The sequence below is a fragment of the Mus pahari genome, chromosome 14 (assembly GCF_900095145.1).
Source record: "Mus pahari chromosome 14, PAHARI_EIJ_v1.1, whole genome shotgun sequence".
Classification (NCBI taxonomy): domain Eukaryota; kingdom Metazoa; phylum Chordata; class Mammalia; order Rodentia; family Muridae; genus Mus; species Mus pahari.
The window spans coordinates 74,142,899-74,159,509 of NC_034603.1; the positions used below are offsets into that span (position 1 = coordinate 74,142,899).

At 40.9% G+C, this 16,611-nt stretch overlaps 1 protein-coding gene across 2 annotated transcripts in view; it reads right to left on the reverse strand.

Annotated features, from left to right (window-relative positions):
• Smurf2 (SMAD specific E3 ubiquitin protein ligase 2) overlaps positions 1-16,611 on the reverse strand; it is a 100,764-nt gene that overhangs the window by 2,739 nt on the left and 81,414 nt on the right. For both annotated transcript variants that reach the window (XM_029545967.1, XM_021211735.1), the window contains 6 exons: positions 12,180-12,294; positions 10,690-10,868; positions 7,885-8,022; positions 5,480-5,600; positions 1,578-1,779; positions 203-278 (listed from right to left, as the gene is read on the reverse strand). In XM_029545967.1, the coding sequence (XP_029401827.1) occupies positions 203-278; positions 1,578-1,779; positions 5,480-5,600; positions 7,885-8,022; positions 10,690-10,868; positions 12,180-12,294 (831 nt within the window). The remainder of the gene's footprint in view (positions 1-202; positions 279-1,577; positions 1,780-5,479; positions 5,601-7,884; positions 8,023-10,689; positions 10,869-12,179; positions 12,295-16,611) is intronic.

Genomic DNA, 16,611 nt, shown 5'->3' on the forward strand with positions numbered 1-16,611 from the left:
TACAGCAAGCGAGCATCACATAGGCTTCGTGTCATGCGGGAAGTTAGAAGGGCAGCCCTCTAACGCAGAGACCACCACTTTGAGGTCTGCTTACTGATCTCTGAATAACTTCACTTTTTAAATCACTTAAAACAAGTGCTCATCATTTCTTTTAAGCAAAACCCTACCTAGAATGACAGGAAAAGCTACAAAAATAACTCACCAAGTGTGGGCTTTTGGCAAGTTGTTCGTGCAGGCATCAATCTGGTGTATGGTAAAGAGCCGTGGGCCTGCAGCACCTGCCAGTGAAGGAATGTGGGTCAGATCACAGCAGGCACACGAGCCCATCTCCAAAGCCAAAGAATAAACTGGAGCATAAACCACAGGAGCTGGGGAGCACCTTGTATCCACACACACCAACTTGGGGGCTCATAGGAAAAGTAGCCTGTCTTTGAGGTTGTAAGTGATGTGTGTTTAAGGCCAGGTGCCGGAGCATCAGCAGCGCTGTCTGAGCAAAAGCTTAACCGATGTCCCTCTGCCAGCAAAACACGTGCCACAGAATATTTGCATCCCAAGCAATAAGAACACACTAGGTTTGTTCTTCTTTTCCTCTGTGTAACCTTGGCTGTCTTGGAATTCCCTCTGCAGACCAGGTTGGCCTCTGCCTCCCAAGTGCTGGGATTAAAGTCCTGTGCCACCACCCACCACTGCCTGGCTTTTTTTTTTTTTTTTTAATTTTTGAAATAGAATCTTGCTATGTAGTTCAAGATAGTCTTGAATTCAAGATCCTCCTGCCTTAGCTTCCAGAAGACTAGAATTACAGGCATATGCTATTATGCTTAAAATATACATTTGAATCGTACTGTAAAAGATGACACTCTAATGCAAATTTAGGCTTATGACTCAAGCTGAGCTTAAGCAAAGATTAGCAGTCTACAGGATACACTTTCAGTTAGCACACATGCCCCATACAAACTCAGAAGAGAAGATGAAGCCACGCTCCCCAAATAGGGAAGGGAACACAACTGCAGGCAGCTTTGCCCAGGCTTTCTGAGCACTCTGTGGGCAACTGCTTGCTGATGGGTTCTGTACTAGTCCCACTTCGTGGATTTTCCCTCCTCGCCAGCAGTTTTGAAAAGGAAGAGCTGAAAGGTGAAGGAAGCAATGGCCACTGAATGATCCGCCACAATCATCAGCAATGTTGCCAACTCAAGCAAAACACAGCAGCTTATCCCACAGAAAAGCAATCCTAAAAACAATTTAAGATGGTCTGAAGTCTTACAGTAAATAAAGTGCTCTGACCAAACAACTGGCTTTCAAAATTCATGCTGCCTCCCTCTGTTAAAAGAAAGGCAGAGGCATCTCAGGTGAGTAAAGGTTTTGCCAAGCTGAGATGTGCACACGGAGGTAAATGACCTTCCCTACAGAATTAAAGCATGGTGACCACAAGGTACAAAACACAGCATCAGTACCTAGGCTCCAACCTACACTTCACACCGCACACTGTGATCACAGAGAAGCCTGTCAGAACACCATCCCACCCCACCCCTGCATGAGTAGATGCCAGGTACCTGTGTGCCCATCCCATGACACCTCACCTTGTAGTGCTTTGAAGCCCTGCAGAGGCACTCGAGAGGACCCTGTCACAAACTGGAGTAACCGTGCTCGTCTCTCTTCATCAAAAAACTCCACAGCTTTCCAGAACCACTTGACGACATTGCTGTCTGGGGTACAGTGTTTTAACCGGGTGTTGACCTTCCAGTCACTCACATCAATTTTTCCAAGTCCACAAATAATGAGCTGTTGAAATATTTGCAGGAGTGGTAAGCCAGTGGATATCAAAGCTGGGCCTCCCAAGTCTTCTTAGATTTGCAGTGAACAGTCCCCACAAGTGGCACACAGCCGCATTATCTGGGAAGCTTTTCAAAAATACCAAACAGACCCTATGCTGCAGAGACTGTAACTCTGTCTGGTGGCAGTCAGGTCTGAATCCCCCTTTTTTTTTTGGACACAGGGTTTTTCTCTGTGTAACCTTAGCTAACCTGGAACTCACTCTTGAACAGGCTGGCTTCAAACTCAGAGACTTGCCTGCCTTTGTCTCTCGAGCTCTGTCATTAAAGGCAAGTGACACCACTGCTCTGCATCTTTAAAGCTCCAGAAGTATCTACTCATTGTAGGTCCTGTCCCAGTGTATAATAATCACTGTAATGGATTCTGACAAGAACAAAGTTTTGCAAAAACTCCAGTTTCAAAACAGAATTCTAAAATTTTAAAACATTAGACAGAAATCAAGACTCAGTAAACACAAGCTGGGTGTAACACGCCATGCCTATCATGCCAGCACTTCAGAGGCTGAGGCAGGAGGATCAACGTGAGTTTAAGGCTAGCCCGAGCTACTACCTTGTTTCCAAAAGAGGATGAGAAGAAATAACACTACAGGCTTATTTGTGCCTTTCTTAGGTCTGCATTGATTTACATTAATTCTAACACTGTTAGCTTACAATATGAGGCAACACAATTTTGTCGTCAGTCAAGAAACATGTTGGATATGTAACATAATTTACTTAACTGACAACTTTGAAATTATATTAAAATTATATTAAAACTTGAGGGCCAGGTGTTGTGGCACACACTTTTTTTTTTTTTTTTTTTTTCCCCAAGACAGGGTTTCTCTGTATAGCCCTGGCTGTCCTGGAACTCACTCTGTAGACCAGGCTGGCCTCAAACTCAGAAATCCGCCTACCTCTGCCTCCCGAGTGCTGGAATTAAAGGCGTGCGCCACCACGCCTGGCAGCACACACTTTAAACCCAGCATTCAGGAGGCAGAGGCAGATCTGCTGAGTTGGAGGTCAACCTGGTCTACACAAAGTTCCAGAACAGTCAATGCTTCATAGAGAAACTTTTGTTTTGAAAAATAAAATAAATAAACAAAAATACATGAATTCTGCTGTACTGTTCCAATTAGCATCCTGATACAATCAATATATAAGAACTATACTAAAGTCATTTTGATACTATTAACATGTCTCTACAGAGTACTATTATATATATACATATATATGTGTGTATGTATGTATGTATGTATATATATACACACACATATATATCATGTTTGCTTTATTCATTTAATTGTATGTATGTATACATGAACACATGCCACAATACACAGGTGGACAACTTTCAGGAGTCATTTTTTTTATCCTACCATCTAGGGTCTGGGAACTGAACTCAGGTCATCAAATTTGTTGGCACAAGGCCTCACCTGTTAAATCATCTTGCAAGACCCCCCAATCAAGTGTTTATCAGTGAGTTATAACAGTATGTAAGCTACAATGTAACTTGTATAGTCCATATTTTAATAGTGATAAAACTACACTGTAAATCTTACCCCATCAAATAAAATTCACCTCCCAAAAAGGTGGTCTGAATATATATGGCCCATAGAGAATGGTACTGTTGGGAGAAGTGGCCTTGTTGGAGGAAGTGTGTCATTGTGGGGGTGGGCTTTGAAGCTCCACCCAGTGTGGAAGGGTCAGTCTGCTCCTGGCTTCCTTTGGGTGAAGAGGTAGAACTCTCAGCTCCTCCAGTATCATACCTGCCTGGACACTGCCTGCTCCCACCTTGATGATAATGGACTGAACCTGTAAGCCATCTCCAATTAAATGTCCTTTATAAGAGTTGCCTTGGTCATGGTGTCTCTTCACAGCAATTAGAACCCTAACTAAGACAATGGCTCTGAAATAATGAATTCAGACCACTAAAGATGCTTTCTAAATCCTGTCTGTCAAAAGGTAGCCTGTTATAGTGCAAATTCTTGATTCACAACATAAACAAAGAAGGTCCTCTATCTCAGATCTACTCCACCCTAGCCATTTAGCTCTAGGTTCCTTCCCCCTCCCCTCCTGCCTTGTCTTTGGCCATTTCATTATTCTGTCACAAAAGGAATGGGGGGGGGGATAGTACTGAGTCAACTGATTGTTTGCAAACATCTATTAAAGAGACCAGCAGGCCTGGAGAGACAGGTGGTTCAGTGGTTAAGAGTACTTGCTGCTCTTCCAAGGGAACTGAATTTACCATGTTGGGTGGCTACAACCATCTATAACCCCAGGTCCAGGGATCTAAAACCTCTGGCCTCCCTGGTTACCTGCACTCACATACACATACCCACATGCAGACACATGCATTTATACATAATTTTAAAATAATAAAAATAGATTTTAAAAAAGACAAGGAAGAAAAAGCCAGCAACACTAATAAAGAAAATCATTTTAAAATTATCTATACTCTTCAAGTACTTGTTACTGCCTAGCCACTGGATAAACTGTAGACTAAAACCTTTTTATGTACTTACTCTTCTTGGACAAGGACTTGTTATATAGCTGGCCTTAAATTTTCAATCTTCATGTCTCAGCCCAAGTGCTGTATTACAGCCATGCTCCACCACTCCCAACAAACCTCACTATGTCTTTCATAGTAGTTTAGTTTTAAGTTGGATGTGTTTACTGTGGTACTCTAAGGGTAAACTTCACACAGAGGGAATGTTAACTGTTCAATACAGACCTGATTACTGTTATCATATGGGTGTTTGCAAAGGCCCAGAAATGGTTAAACACCTCATAATTTATCTTGATTCATTTCTTCTAAATGTATTCTTGCAAAGATGAGCAATAGCTGAGCTTAACATTTTATTGAAATAAGTTTCAATATGTTAGAGACAAAGTAATATACTTAAATAAGCCAAATAACTCATGAAATGACAAAAAGTTGGGAAGAGGGCCCAGACTGCAGGATGGCTCAGTGGGTAAAAATACTTGCCAAGCAAGTATGGCAACCTGAGTTCAACCCCCAGAACCCACATCCATAAGAAAGAGCTGACATCACAAAGCTGTCCTTTGCCCTCCACATGTGCTCCATGGGAAGAATTTTAAGTGGGAAGAATGTCTATGTGACTTGAAAAGAAAAAGGACTTGAGAGGTAGCTTAGCTGGTGGAGTGCATGAATCCCTGGGCTTAATCCTAGCACTCAGTGGGGGTGGGGATGGGAGAGCAGAAAGCCAGAAATTAAAGGTCATCCTCATCTACATAGTCCCAGACTAGTTAAAAAGAAGGAAAAGGATATATAAATTAAGAATATAAATTAAGAATGTCTCCATATGGGGCTGGAGAGAAGGCTCAGCTTGCTGCACTTTTAGAAGAGTCAAGTTTGATTCCTAGTACACATGACAGGCAGCTAATGTAGTTACAGGTGTAACTACAGCTCCACCTCTCAGGAGGACCTGTACCAACATGCACACCCCTGCACACACACGGACATGTGCACACGTATTCATAAAGCCTTAAATAAGGGATTGCTTACCCACAGAAACTCCAAAGCCCAAAACACTTCCTGTAAGAATTCCCAGAGGACTGAATCACGAAACTCTAAAGCATTAGGAAGCACCCCTTTCCTCCAGACAGCAAGAGAGCCCCAGAGCACAGGATCAGAATCGTAACACACTGACCTCCAGCTCCTTCTCATCAAATGTCTTCAGCAGATGCTGGGGAATGACTTCATTAAAGCCCTTCTGCAGCGCCAGGAACTGAGCTTCGATGCCTCGGAGAAATCTCCAGTTGACGTAAAGCCTGCAAACATTGGTCGGGCATCATGTGACTGCAGAGATTCAAATGTGGTACTGCCAGATAGATCTACTTTGGCAACTTTACACTTTAAAGTGTCTATCATCAAAATGTTAGTCTAATAGGGCTGAAATACAGGCGAGCTGGGGAGTCCTGCTCATAGGCACAAGACCCTGAGTTCAATCTCTGGCCTGAAAGAAAAGGACACTAAAAAAAGTAACAATTTAGTCTAATGTCTAAAAAAAAGTTAAAAACTATAGGGACACGTGGACCCTAAGTGCTGAGACAGTTCAATGCACTACAAAAGCAGCATCTTCCACCACCGGCCAGCAGCTGCAGGGATCTGCTCTTCAAGTGGGGCCTGACTGTAAAGGACTTGTAATCCCAGTCACTATGAGGGCTGAAGCAGGAGTTTCAAAAAGTTCAAGTCCTGACTCGACATTCAGTGAGACCTCATCTTAAAATTAGAATAATAAAGAGGAGGGGATGCAGCCCAATGGCAGAGCCTTGCTAACACACACAAGGCTTGCACTTAGCCCCCAGCACTGCTGACTGAGGAAATAGAACAACTATTCCAATCAGATAAACCTCCTAGTAAACTGAATGTCTACTACAACTCAGGGTCTGAAGTTCAATTTTGGCAATTACCATCAATATCTATTTTGGTAATTAACTATAATAATATTTCTTTCAAATATTTTTTAAAAATTTCATATGAGTGTTTTGCCTACATGAATGAGTGTCAGATCCCTGGAGTTACAGAGAGGCATAAGCTGCCATGTGGATGCTAGAAATTGAACCCAGGTCCTCTGGAAGAGCAATGAGTGCTCTTAACTGCCAAGTGATCTCTCTAGCCCCAACATTTCTTTCTTAATTTATAATACACAAGTCAATAAGCAGAATAAAGAGCCTAATCTCTTAAAGATTGACCATTCCCAGGGCAGGGGCCAGGGGGTAACTTAAGAATGCTGTCAGAGATGGTGAGATGCTGTCTGTTTAACCAAGAGGAAGAGAGCGGGAAAGGAGGCAAGGTGGGAACTGGCAAACCCAGAGAAGATGCTGTCAGATACTGCTCACTGTTCCCCAGAAGCTGCGACGCCTTGGACAATGTCAACTAACAAAAATACATTAAATACTACATCTTTTGTGAAACTTTCCTTGTACCTTTTAAAATTTGTTTTTTTGAGACAGGGGTTCATTAAAATGTTATATATGGTGTGTATGATGCATAAATATGGGTGTTATTTGGGTCTCACAGGCTGGCTACAGGAAAGCCAAGGATGACTATATACACCTGGTCCTCCTGCCTCCTGAGAGCAGAGGTATGCATCAACATATCCAGCTTAAGAACACTTCTGAGCTAACTTTTAATATTAAGTGAACATCTTTATTCATACTTAGCTGCATGTATGCTTCTGTAAAAGAGTTCTAAAAATGGGGTTGCCTGAAGGGTACTTTCATGTTCATATGGAGCCAGGGCTACCCAGTCTATCACTTTACAGCAGAAATCACGTTGTTCACAAGTATACATAGACCAAAAAAGAACAGGCACAGGCTGGAGAGATGGATCAGCAATAAAAAACACCGGTTGTTTATCCAGAGGACCTGAGTTTGATTCCTAGTGCCCACATGGTAGCTCACAACCATCTATAACTCTAGTACCAGGGAATTTGATGGCCTGTTTTGGCCTCCATGGGCACCAGGCATGAACATGTCGCATAGACATAGAAGCAAGACAAATACATCCAGACCTGCTACTCTAGGACTTGGGAGGTAAAGGCCAGAGGACCAGAAATTCAAGGCCATTCTCAGCTACACAGGAAGTTGGAGGCAAATATTGGCTACATAAGACCCTGTCTCCAAAGGGGGTGGGGAGGGCTAGTAGCTTCTAAGCTCTGGAATGTCAGCATCCCATAAGAACGAAGCCTATCTTACTGAGAGGCCAAGCAAAGGAGCAGCCTTTGATACCACATAGGAGCTCAGTGAGCTCAGATAAAGCCAGTCATCTATGCTGTCCTGGCTGAGGCCTCAAATCTAAGAGTCAGAAGGCCCACCCTGGCCGTTTAACCCCAGCCCACAGCTTGTGGACTAGCAGTCCACCAGACCTATTATTCTCTGCCCAATTACCAATCCCAGGAATTATGAAAAAATAGTTAAGAGTGGGAGTGGGAGTTGTAAGTCATTTAACTCCACAGAAGTTTGTTCCAGTAGTAACATTTCTCAAACACTTAAATGTTTTTCTATATTGATATCCTGGAGCTTTTTTTTTTTTTTAAATTCAAGCATTTACCTGACATATTCTTTTTTATTTTCTTCAGTAACAGGGATACTTTTGCCATTTGGTTTGAGTTCATGCTGAATAATTTCACCATAGGCATTATGCTCAACACAGAAAGTATGGTCCAGAACACCTGTGATATCGTTTTCACTAGATAAGAAACAAAAAAGACACATTAACAGGGGAACCCACCTCCCATCTCCTACAATGTGTTCATAGGTGAGGCATTCAGCTAAGACAGTACTGCGATATAGCAGTTACAGGACCAAACTCCTCTCATCAGTTCTTATGCTATCATGCCATCATTTCTTGCATAGAAAAGTCAAAGAGACTTCTCCTTATAAACACAGACAGCATTTTACTTCCTGAGCAGCAAGAATGGGTTCTGTCAAAGAGACTCTGTGAGAACAATACATTTTTGGTATCCAGAGAAAAGGCTCTTCTGAACATGAGCACGCTCAGGACAACAAGCACTTGGATCTCTTCAGTGAGAAAGTGATCTGTGAACTCTATAAAGCTGAGCATCTTCCTGTGCATTATCAGCTAGTAGTGCTTACTCTGTAAAGTATGGTTCCAACAATCACTGCCCTCACTAAAGTGAAATAGGAAAGGCAAGATGTGGAAAGAGCACTTGTTGCCTTCAGAGGACCTGAGTTTATTTCACACTCAGTGTGGAAAGTGCTCACTGCATAACTACAACCTGAATTCAGTCCCCGGAGCCTACATGGTAGCAATTCTGCTACCATTTACCAGCATTTAGAATTTATTATTCTGTCCCCTGTTGGCTGAGACAGAATCTACCTTAGTCTTAGGATACTATTATATATAGTGTTTTAGCTTACAACACTCTCAGCCTGGAAATCTGAAATTCAAAATAAACACTTACGAATTACCATTAGGGTATGTGTGTAAAGTGTGTAAGAAATGAAATGTGTTTAAACTATGGTCCCACCTCCAAATATTGCAAGAATAAGCAAACATTCTAAAACTGGTGAGATGATCAAAATCAGAAATACCTCTATAGTCCCAAGGACTTCAGATAAGAGATGATCAATCTGTACTAGATTAATTTTCCATTTCAAAGAAATATCATTAGATTTCTAGAAAGAACTAGATCAGGTCTCAAAGCCTGTGGACCAGCCAAGCCTGCCAGTATTTCACTAAAGAAGCTTCTTTTTGCAGCAAATGGAAATGATTGCAGAGATCTACAATTAGTCACAATGCAGAGAGTAAGTGACCATGGATTGCCCAACCCATAACTTGATAATCTATACTGCAACCCCTACACACAAGGTCCAGGAAGATGTCAGAATAGAGCAGGAAGATCCCAAGAGCCAGAGACCAGGAGACCTGTCATGAGACAGTGTCTCCTAGACATGACAGAAAAATTCCACAATATGGTTGCCTAAACAAGGCCTGCATAATGACAACATTAGTTGCAGTGCCAACATGGAGAGGGGAAATCTCTCAAGGCTCTCCACCTAGATGGAGAAGCTACAGGCAGTAGATGACTGCTGAGAGGAGAATCAGTTTTCTCCGAGGATGAGTGGCCAGATAGGTTATCTAATCCCAAGTAATCCATCCTACACACTAATACATGGTGGCAATACTAAATGGATTCAACATGTGCGAGGGTGTGTGTGTAACTTCAGTTCAAGGGGAAAGATATGACACCCTATTCTGGCATCCTCAGACACTGCACACACATGGTGCACAAATATGTATGCTGGTAAGACACTCATACACATTAGGAAACATCTGTAAAACCTTTCAAAGTAATAGCATGGGCTGGAGATGTATCTCAGTAGTAAAGCCCTTAGCACGCTAGTTTCCCTCTCAGGGATGTGCAGAGAACAGTAGACCAGGGATGAGATGAGGGGAAGTTTTACATGGTTTTACCATAACCCACACTTAACACTTTCTGTGCATATTTTAAACAAAAAACATAAGTGCATTAGTTTTGAGATGTATCTTTTTGTTTTATTATTTGTTTTTAAAGAATTTATTATTATTATTATTATTATTATTATTATTATTATTATTACTATACTTTTACATGTGTGGGTGTTTTGCCTACATGTATGTGTGAGCACCATGTGTGCACCTAGTGCTTGAGACCAGAAAAAGAAAACAATATCCTAAAAGTAAAGTTACAGATAATTGTGAGCTACCATGTGGGCGCTGGGAACTGAACCTGGGTCCTCTGGAAGAGCAGCCAGTACTCTAACCACTGAGCCATCTCTCCAGCTTCATTCTTCAATTTGTTGTGGAGCCTGTCCTTGACTTCAAGATTCTCCTACACCTCCCAAGTGCAGGCTTTATAGGGATGAACTTAAGATTTACTTTCATTATTAATTGCATGTAAGTGTTTATGTATGGGGTACGAGTGCCCAAAAAGGCCACTCATCAAAAAGGTTAGATGCCCTGAACCTAGAGTTCCAGGAAACTGTGAACTATCTAACATGGGTGCTGGGAATCCAACTCAATTCAGTCAGTCCTCTGCTAAGATCAGTACATGCTCTTAACTGCTGAACCACCTCAGCAGTCTTTGTTTGATTTTCTAAAAAATGTGTATGTGTGTGCCTGTGTGACTATGTAGACTGTGTGTTGTGTGTACGGTGACTGTGAAGGCTGAAGGAGGCATCAGATCCCCTGGAACTGCATGATCTGCCTCATGAAGAGTCCTGGGAACTGAACTGGGTCCTCTACAAGAGCAGTAAGGACTGTTAACTACTGAGCCATCTCCAGTTCCTAGCTTGTATCTTTTTCAAAGCTCAGATGTTAACTATGCTAACAGAAGTAAGATTCAATACGTACAGTATCCACACTAAACTATTATGAAGGTCTGGGTCAACTAGCTCCATGTCATCCAAAGTAATTGACTTCCCAAGCAACTGTTTATAAAAAGGTAATGTGAAGCCACCGTCAATATAATGTCCATGGAATACAGCCATTCCCATTATCCGTCCAACAAAGTGGAAATAGGATAAATGTTCCTGAAATGAAAAAAAAAAAAAAAAAAAAAAAAAAAAAAAAANAAAAAAAAAAAAAAAAAAAAAAAAAAAGAAAAGAAAAGAAAAAGAAAAGAAAAGAAAAAAAGACAAATACTCAAGTTAGAAACTCTTCAGTAAACTGTGTTAATAACAAGTAAATATTTGGGGTTGGAGAGATGGCTCAGCGGTTAGGAGTACTGGCTGCTCTTCCAGAGGACCCTGGTTCAATTCCCAGCACCCACATGGCAGCTCACAACTGTGTGTAACTCCAAGATCTGACAACCTCATACAGATACACAGGCAGGCAAAAACATAGCAATGTGCATAAAATAAATAAATTATTTTTTAAAAAGTAAATATTTAAGCAACATTTTTCCATCCTTCGTCACCCTCCCTTCCTCTCCCCGTCCTGGTTTTGTTTCTTTCTGAGACAGGGCTTTAGGTGCAGCCCAGGCACTTTCCCATTGCTGGGATCACAGATATGAGGCACCATGTCCATCTCTCTCAGGGCAAAGGCCCTTTAGAAGATGATTCCTTGACAAACCTTTGTGAAGCTACTTGCACATCCTGTTCACTGAGTGCATTGTCAAATAAAGCTGTTAATCCTTTCATTGCTTTCTCGACCAGCCAGAGACTGAACTTCAGGGCAACATGGATTTAAGACATGGATTTGGTCTCACATTCGGATTAGTCCATTAACTACTGTTTACATAAAAATTAATTAGTCCCTTTGGGACTAGTCCATATTTGTACGCACAAGGAATAAAGACAGTATCCAGAGAGAATACTCATGAGGAGAACAGCAAGGTGATCAAACCCCAGGGGACTGGGTCTAGTCCTGGGAGCACCCAGCAAAGGTCAGGTCACAGGCAGATGGACAGTGCTGAGCCATCAAGCAGTAGGTTCACCTTAACAAGTAACTTCCTAATGAGCCTTGGGCACCACATGGAGATACAACTGTTCTTTCACCATATTGTTTGGTTGGTTAGATATCTGTATTTTTAAATACCTTTGCTTTTCCATTTAATAAGTAATCTTTAATTTTAAAACTTGTTTTATCTTTAAAATATCTATTTTAAGAAATACATGCTTACTTTAAAATATTTAGATAAACACAAGCAAAGAGGACATTAAAAATTACTCATTATCTAACACACAGATAAAATGATTATCAGTTTTACAGTATAGACCTTTTAATGTTTTCCTTACATGTATTTACTACAGCTATATCCTTTGTGAGATGAGATCAGAGTAGATCAGATGAGAGCAGAGTGGATCCCAGCATATTCAAACTATTGTGACCATAGCACATACCGGATTAACTGCAGAATCAGGATTGATCTGCAACGTATAGATATCATCTCTGGAATACTGGAAGAGACCATAGTAAGGATTCAACATTTCATGTGACAGGAGATACAACCATTCCCTAGAAAACAAGATGAAGTAATTTGTTAATTAAGATATGCCACTAGTCATTCTAGTAGATGATTTTTTTAAATTTTAAATTTTATTATTATTATGGGTATGCATGATGTATGAATACATGTGTCACAGAATACACGTGGAAGTTGGAGGACAACTCTATGGAGTTGGTTTTCTCCTTTCCCTTATGTAGGTTTGGAGACTGAACTCTGACTGCATGGGGAGCACTTTAACCTGCTGGACTTTACGTAGGCTGGACTCAAACTCAAGAGATCCACCTGCTTCTGTTTCTCAAGTGCTGATGAAAGGTGAGCTGCATTATGCCCAGTTTCCACAGTTCTTTTAAGCTAAAAGAAAATACAGTACTAACTGTGGTTCTATAAAAATCACAACAGAAAATGAATGTATAAAAAGCAATTGTACTTATTATTATACAGTTATTGTTCATAATTTGGAAAAACTTTATTATACTTTTTCATCAGTGAGTATAAAGGTACTATTTAGAATTTCAGCTGCTTATGAGATGCTGTAGCCCTTTAGTTTGATAACTTTAAATGTATATAAGATTTATAACCCATAATAAACCATCTAATGTCTATTTCTATCAGGATAAATTCATACTAGATTCATAATGATACATACTACAATAGGCAGGCAGATCCCTGTGAGTTCAAGGCCAGCCTGGTCTACCTATCAAATTCTAGGGCGGTCATAATATATACAGAGATCCTTTCTCAAAAAAAGACACATAGCGGGGCAGTGGTGGTGCATGCCTTTAATTCCAGCACTTGGGAGGCAGAGGCAGGCGGATTTCTGAGTTCGAGGCCAGCTTGGTCCACAGAGTAAGTTCCAGGTCAGCCAGGGCTATGCAGAGAAACCCTATCTCGAAACTCCCCCCACCCCTCCCAAAAAGACACATAACACAGCATGAAATTATTCTTCCTTTTGGGGCAGTAGAGTGCTCTGTGGCATTGTTTCCGTAAAGAAGTGTCAATGTCTATCTCATCATCAGTTACTATATTAAAGCCTAAAGCAAACCACGAAGGACACCGAGACCCCAAAGCTTTCAGTATAAGTGGACACTGGCATTCTTTGGGCATGCCTCATATGGTTTCTCTTCCTTTTCGTTGTACTGGAGGTAGACTATAAAGCTCTGCATATGCTAGGCAAGTGCTCTACCACTGAGCACTTGCTCTCCAGTCCTCTTACTTCTGTTTCTTTGAGATAGGTCTTGTTTGCTGGCCTTGATTTACACTGTAGTCCAGGCAAGTCCTGAACTTGTAATTCTCCTACCCTGGTCTCTCAAGCAGTGTCAGGATGTCACTAAAGCCTGTTCTAAACCTAACATTTTTTTAAACCTTTTTTGTCAATGCTTTTGTTTGTTGGTTGGTTTGATTTGGCTTTTTTTTAAAAAAGATTTATTTATTTATTATATGTAAGTACACTGTAGCTGTCTTCAGACACTCCAGAAGAGGAGTCAGATCTTGTTACAGGTGGTTGTGAGCCACCATGTGGTTGCTGGGATTTGAACTCTGGACCTTCGGGAGAGCAGTCGGGTGCTCTTACCCACTGAGCCATCTCACCAGCCCTTGATTTGGCTTTTTTGAGCCAGGGTTTCTCTGTATAACAGCCCTGACTGTCCTGGAACTCACTCTGTAGACCAGGCTGGCCTCGAACTCAGAGATCTGCTTGTCTCTGCCTCTCAAGTGCTGGGAGTAAAGGTGTGCGCCACCATGCCTGGCCTACATCAATGCTTTTAAAACAAATAGCATTACTGCCAACTTATCAAATTCTTCATATTTTTCAATAAAGATGACATGTCATTTTGATGGCAATGAAATAACTAGTCTAGGACTTAATACTGTTAAAAACAAATTCAAAGAAAATGTTTTACAGTTCTGTGATGTGACAGAGGTGAAATCAAATTTCTATTCTGTGATAGTAAAAAACAAACTAGCAAGCAAAGCCAGAGTGTGCACCTCCACATACACAGCCTCCACTACACACACTACAAACCTGATGACTGTGTTATGCTTTGCTTGTGTGCTACGTGCGTCTATGCCTTTTTTTTTTTTTTTTTTTTTTAAGAAAGCTGAATTTTTGTTCTCATTTTCCCAAGACTAGAGGCAAAACTGACTGTTTTAGATCTACTACAAAGTAAAGGTCAGACAGCACCTCTCACTCATTCATTTCCACATGCCATTTATCCCACACATCCATCTATAGTAATGAGGTAATTTTTTTTTTGTTTTTTTAAAGATTTATTTATTTATTATATGTAAGTACACTGTAGCTGTCTTCAGACACTCCAGAAGAGGGAGTCAGATCTTGTTACAGATGGTTATGAGCCACCATGTGGTTGCTGGGATTTGAACTCCAGACCTTTGGAAGAGCAGTCGGGTGCTCTTACCCACTGAGCCATCTCACCAGCCCCGTAATGAGGTAATTTTAAAGAGACTACTCATCCCATCTGTACAATAGCTGTCACTAGCGATAAATGTTTTCCTAACATTCAAATTCTGATTCTGAATAAATAAACCCATAGGAATTAAAGTTCTAAAATCTACATGGAAAAAGATTTTGAAAAATCTAAATTAAGCAATAGATAGGACTAGAAAAGATTATACGGAATGAGGTGACCCAGACCCAGAAAGACAAGCATTGCATTTCTGTGATTCCTAGCTACAAATCTTCAGATAGAAGTATATTACTTGGAGTAATTGCAGAAACAGGGAAAGGAAAAGGGGCCATGGGAAGTTGGAGTAGGGTTTGAGAGAGAAAGGTCACAGGATAAAGGTGATATGAAAGAGAAAATGGAGGTGGGACTCTAATTGGAAAGGAAGGTGGGATAAATAACACCAAGGATGCTTGAGAAAACCTCAAGAAATCATATTATTTTCTATTTACCTAAAATTATATGTAATACATACAAGCATAGGAGTAGAAGATAAAATTATGCCACTTGGACATAACTATATTCCTTAGAAGAGCCATTATAGTACCTTATAAAAAACTCCAATACCAGGCATTTGAAACATCTGCTGCTGTTGTTGGTCAGTGTAGTCTAAGCGATCCCCCAATAATAGAAGCTATTGCTGTTGCCTTTGGTTGTCTCTCAAGAGGTTGAAGGTAACACCCTATAGCTATAGCTGAAGACATTGTATGCCCAAGACGCAGGATTCAGAGGAGCTGAGCTAAATCTAACCCAAAAGCGATTGTCCTACAGTCTTGCTTCATAGTCCCATAAAATACCTTGCAAGGTGTCAAGGAAGGGAAGCAATCAATAGTCACAATTTCCAGCTGTGACACATGAACTATAACAATGACCAGCATGGCCAGAGATGCATAAAGGTGCAGTAGTGGCATGCCTGTTTTAGTGATAACTCACAGCTGCCTGACTAGACACGAGGACCACTCAACACAAGGAAAATCCTGTGTGCTGTGGTACTAAAAACCTGGCCAACTAACTGAGGCGAATGAAGTCAGGAATCTTACAAAAGAACCTATTACTACCATTGTGCTAGATCAGCATAATTCCTAATTTCATTCTAAAATTTACCTTTTTACCCATAGATTTGTATAACTCTCATCCTTCTTCAAAGGAACTTTTCTTTACAGCAAATGGAGACAATTACAGAAAACCACAACTGGTTATAATGCAGACATAAATGGATCATGGGGAGACCAAACCCAATGGATAGATACATCTACAATACAACTACTTCACCTAAGGCTCAAGGCAGATTTCAGAAGAGGTGTCAGAAGACTGTAAGAGCCAGAGAACCATAAGTCTGCTGTGAAATGTGCATCCCAGAAAAGTCAGGGGGCTACACCCATGATACTGCAACGATATGGCTGCCTAAACAAAACCTGAATGACAGTATCAACATAGGAGGAAATCTCATGGGAGCCCAACCCCAGACAAAGTCCTAAAGGTAACTAATGACAGCTTCTCCTAGGGACGAGCCCAACTGGTTATCCAATACAGACTCGTCAGGCCTGAAATCACATATACCCAAACCACACTAAACGAACTAACCATGTCGGGCTTATATAGTTATACATTTATGTAAGTACATATAACAATAATAAAGAAAAAGAGGCTATTAACTTGAGGAGACAAGACAGGGGCTAGAGGAAGAAAGGAGAAGAAAAGTTATGGAATTATATTTTAACTTTAAGTTTTAATAAAAAAAGACACAAATATTAAAATTCTATAAAAGCACATAGAAGGGCTGGTGAGATGGCTCAGTGGGTAAGAACACCCGACTGCTCTTCCAAAGGTCCAGAGTTCAAATCCCAGCAACCACATGGTGGCTCA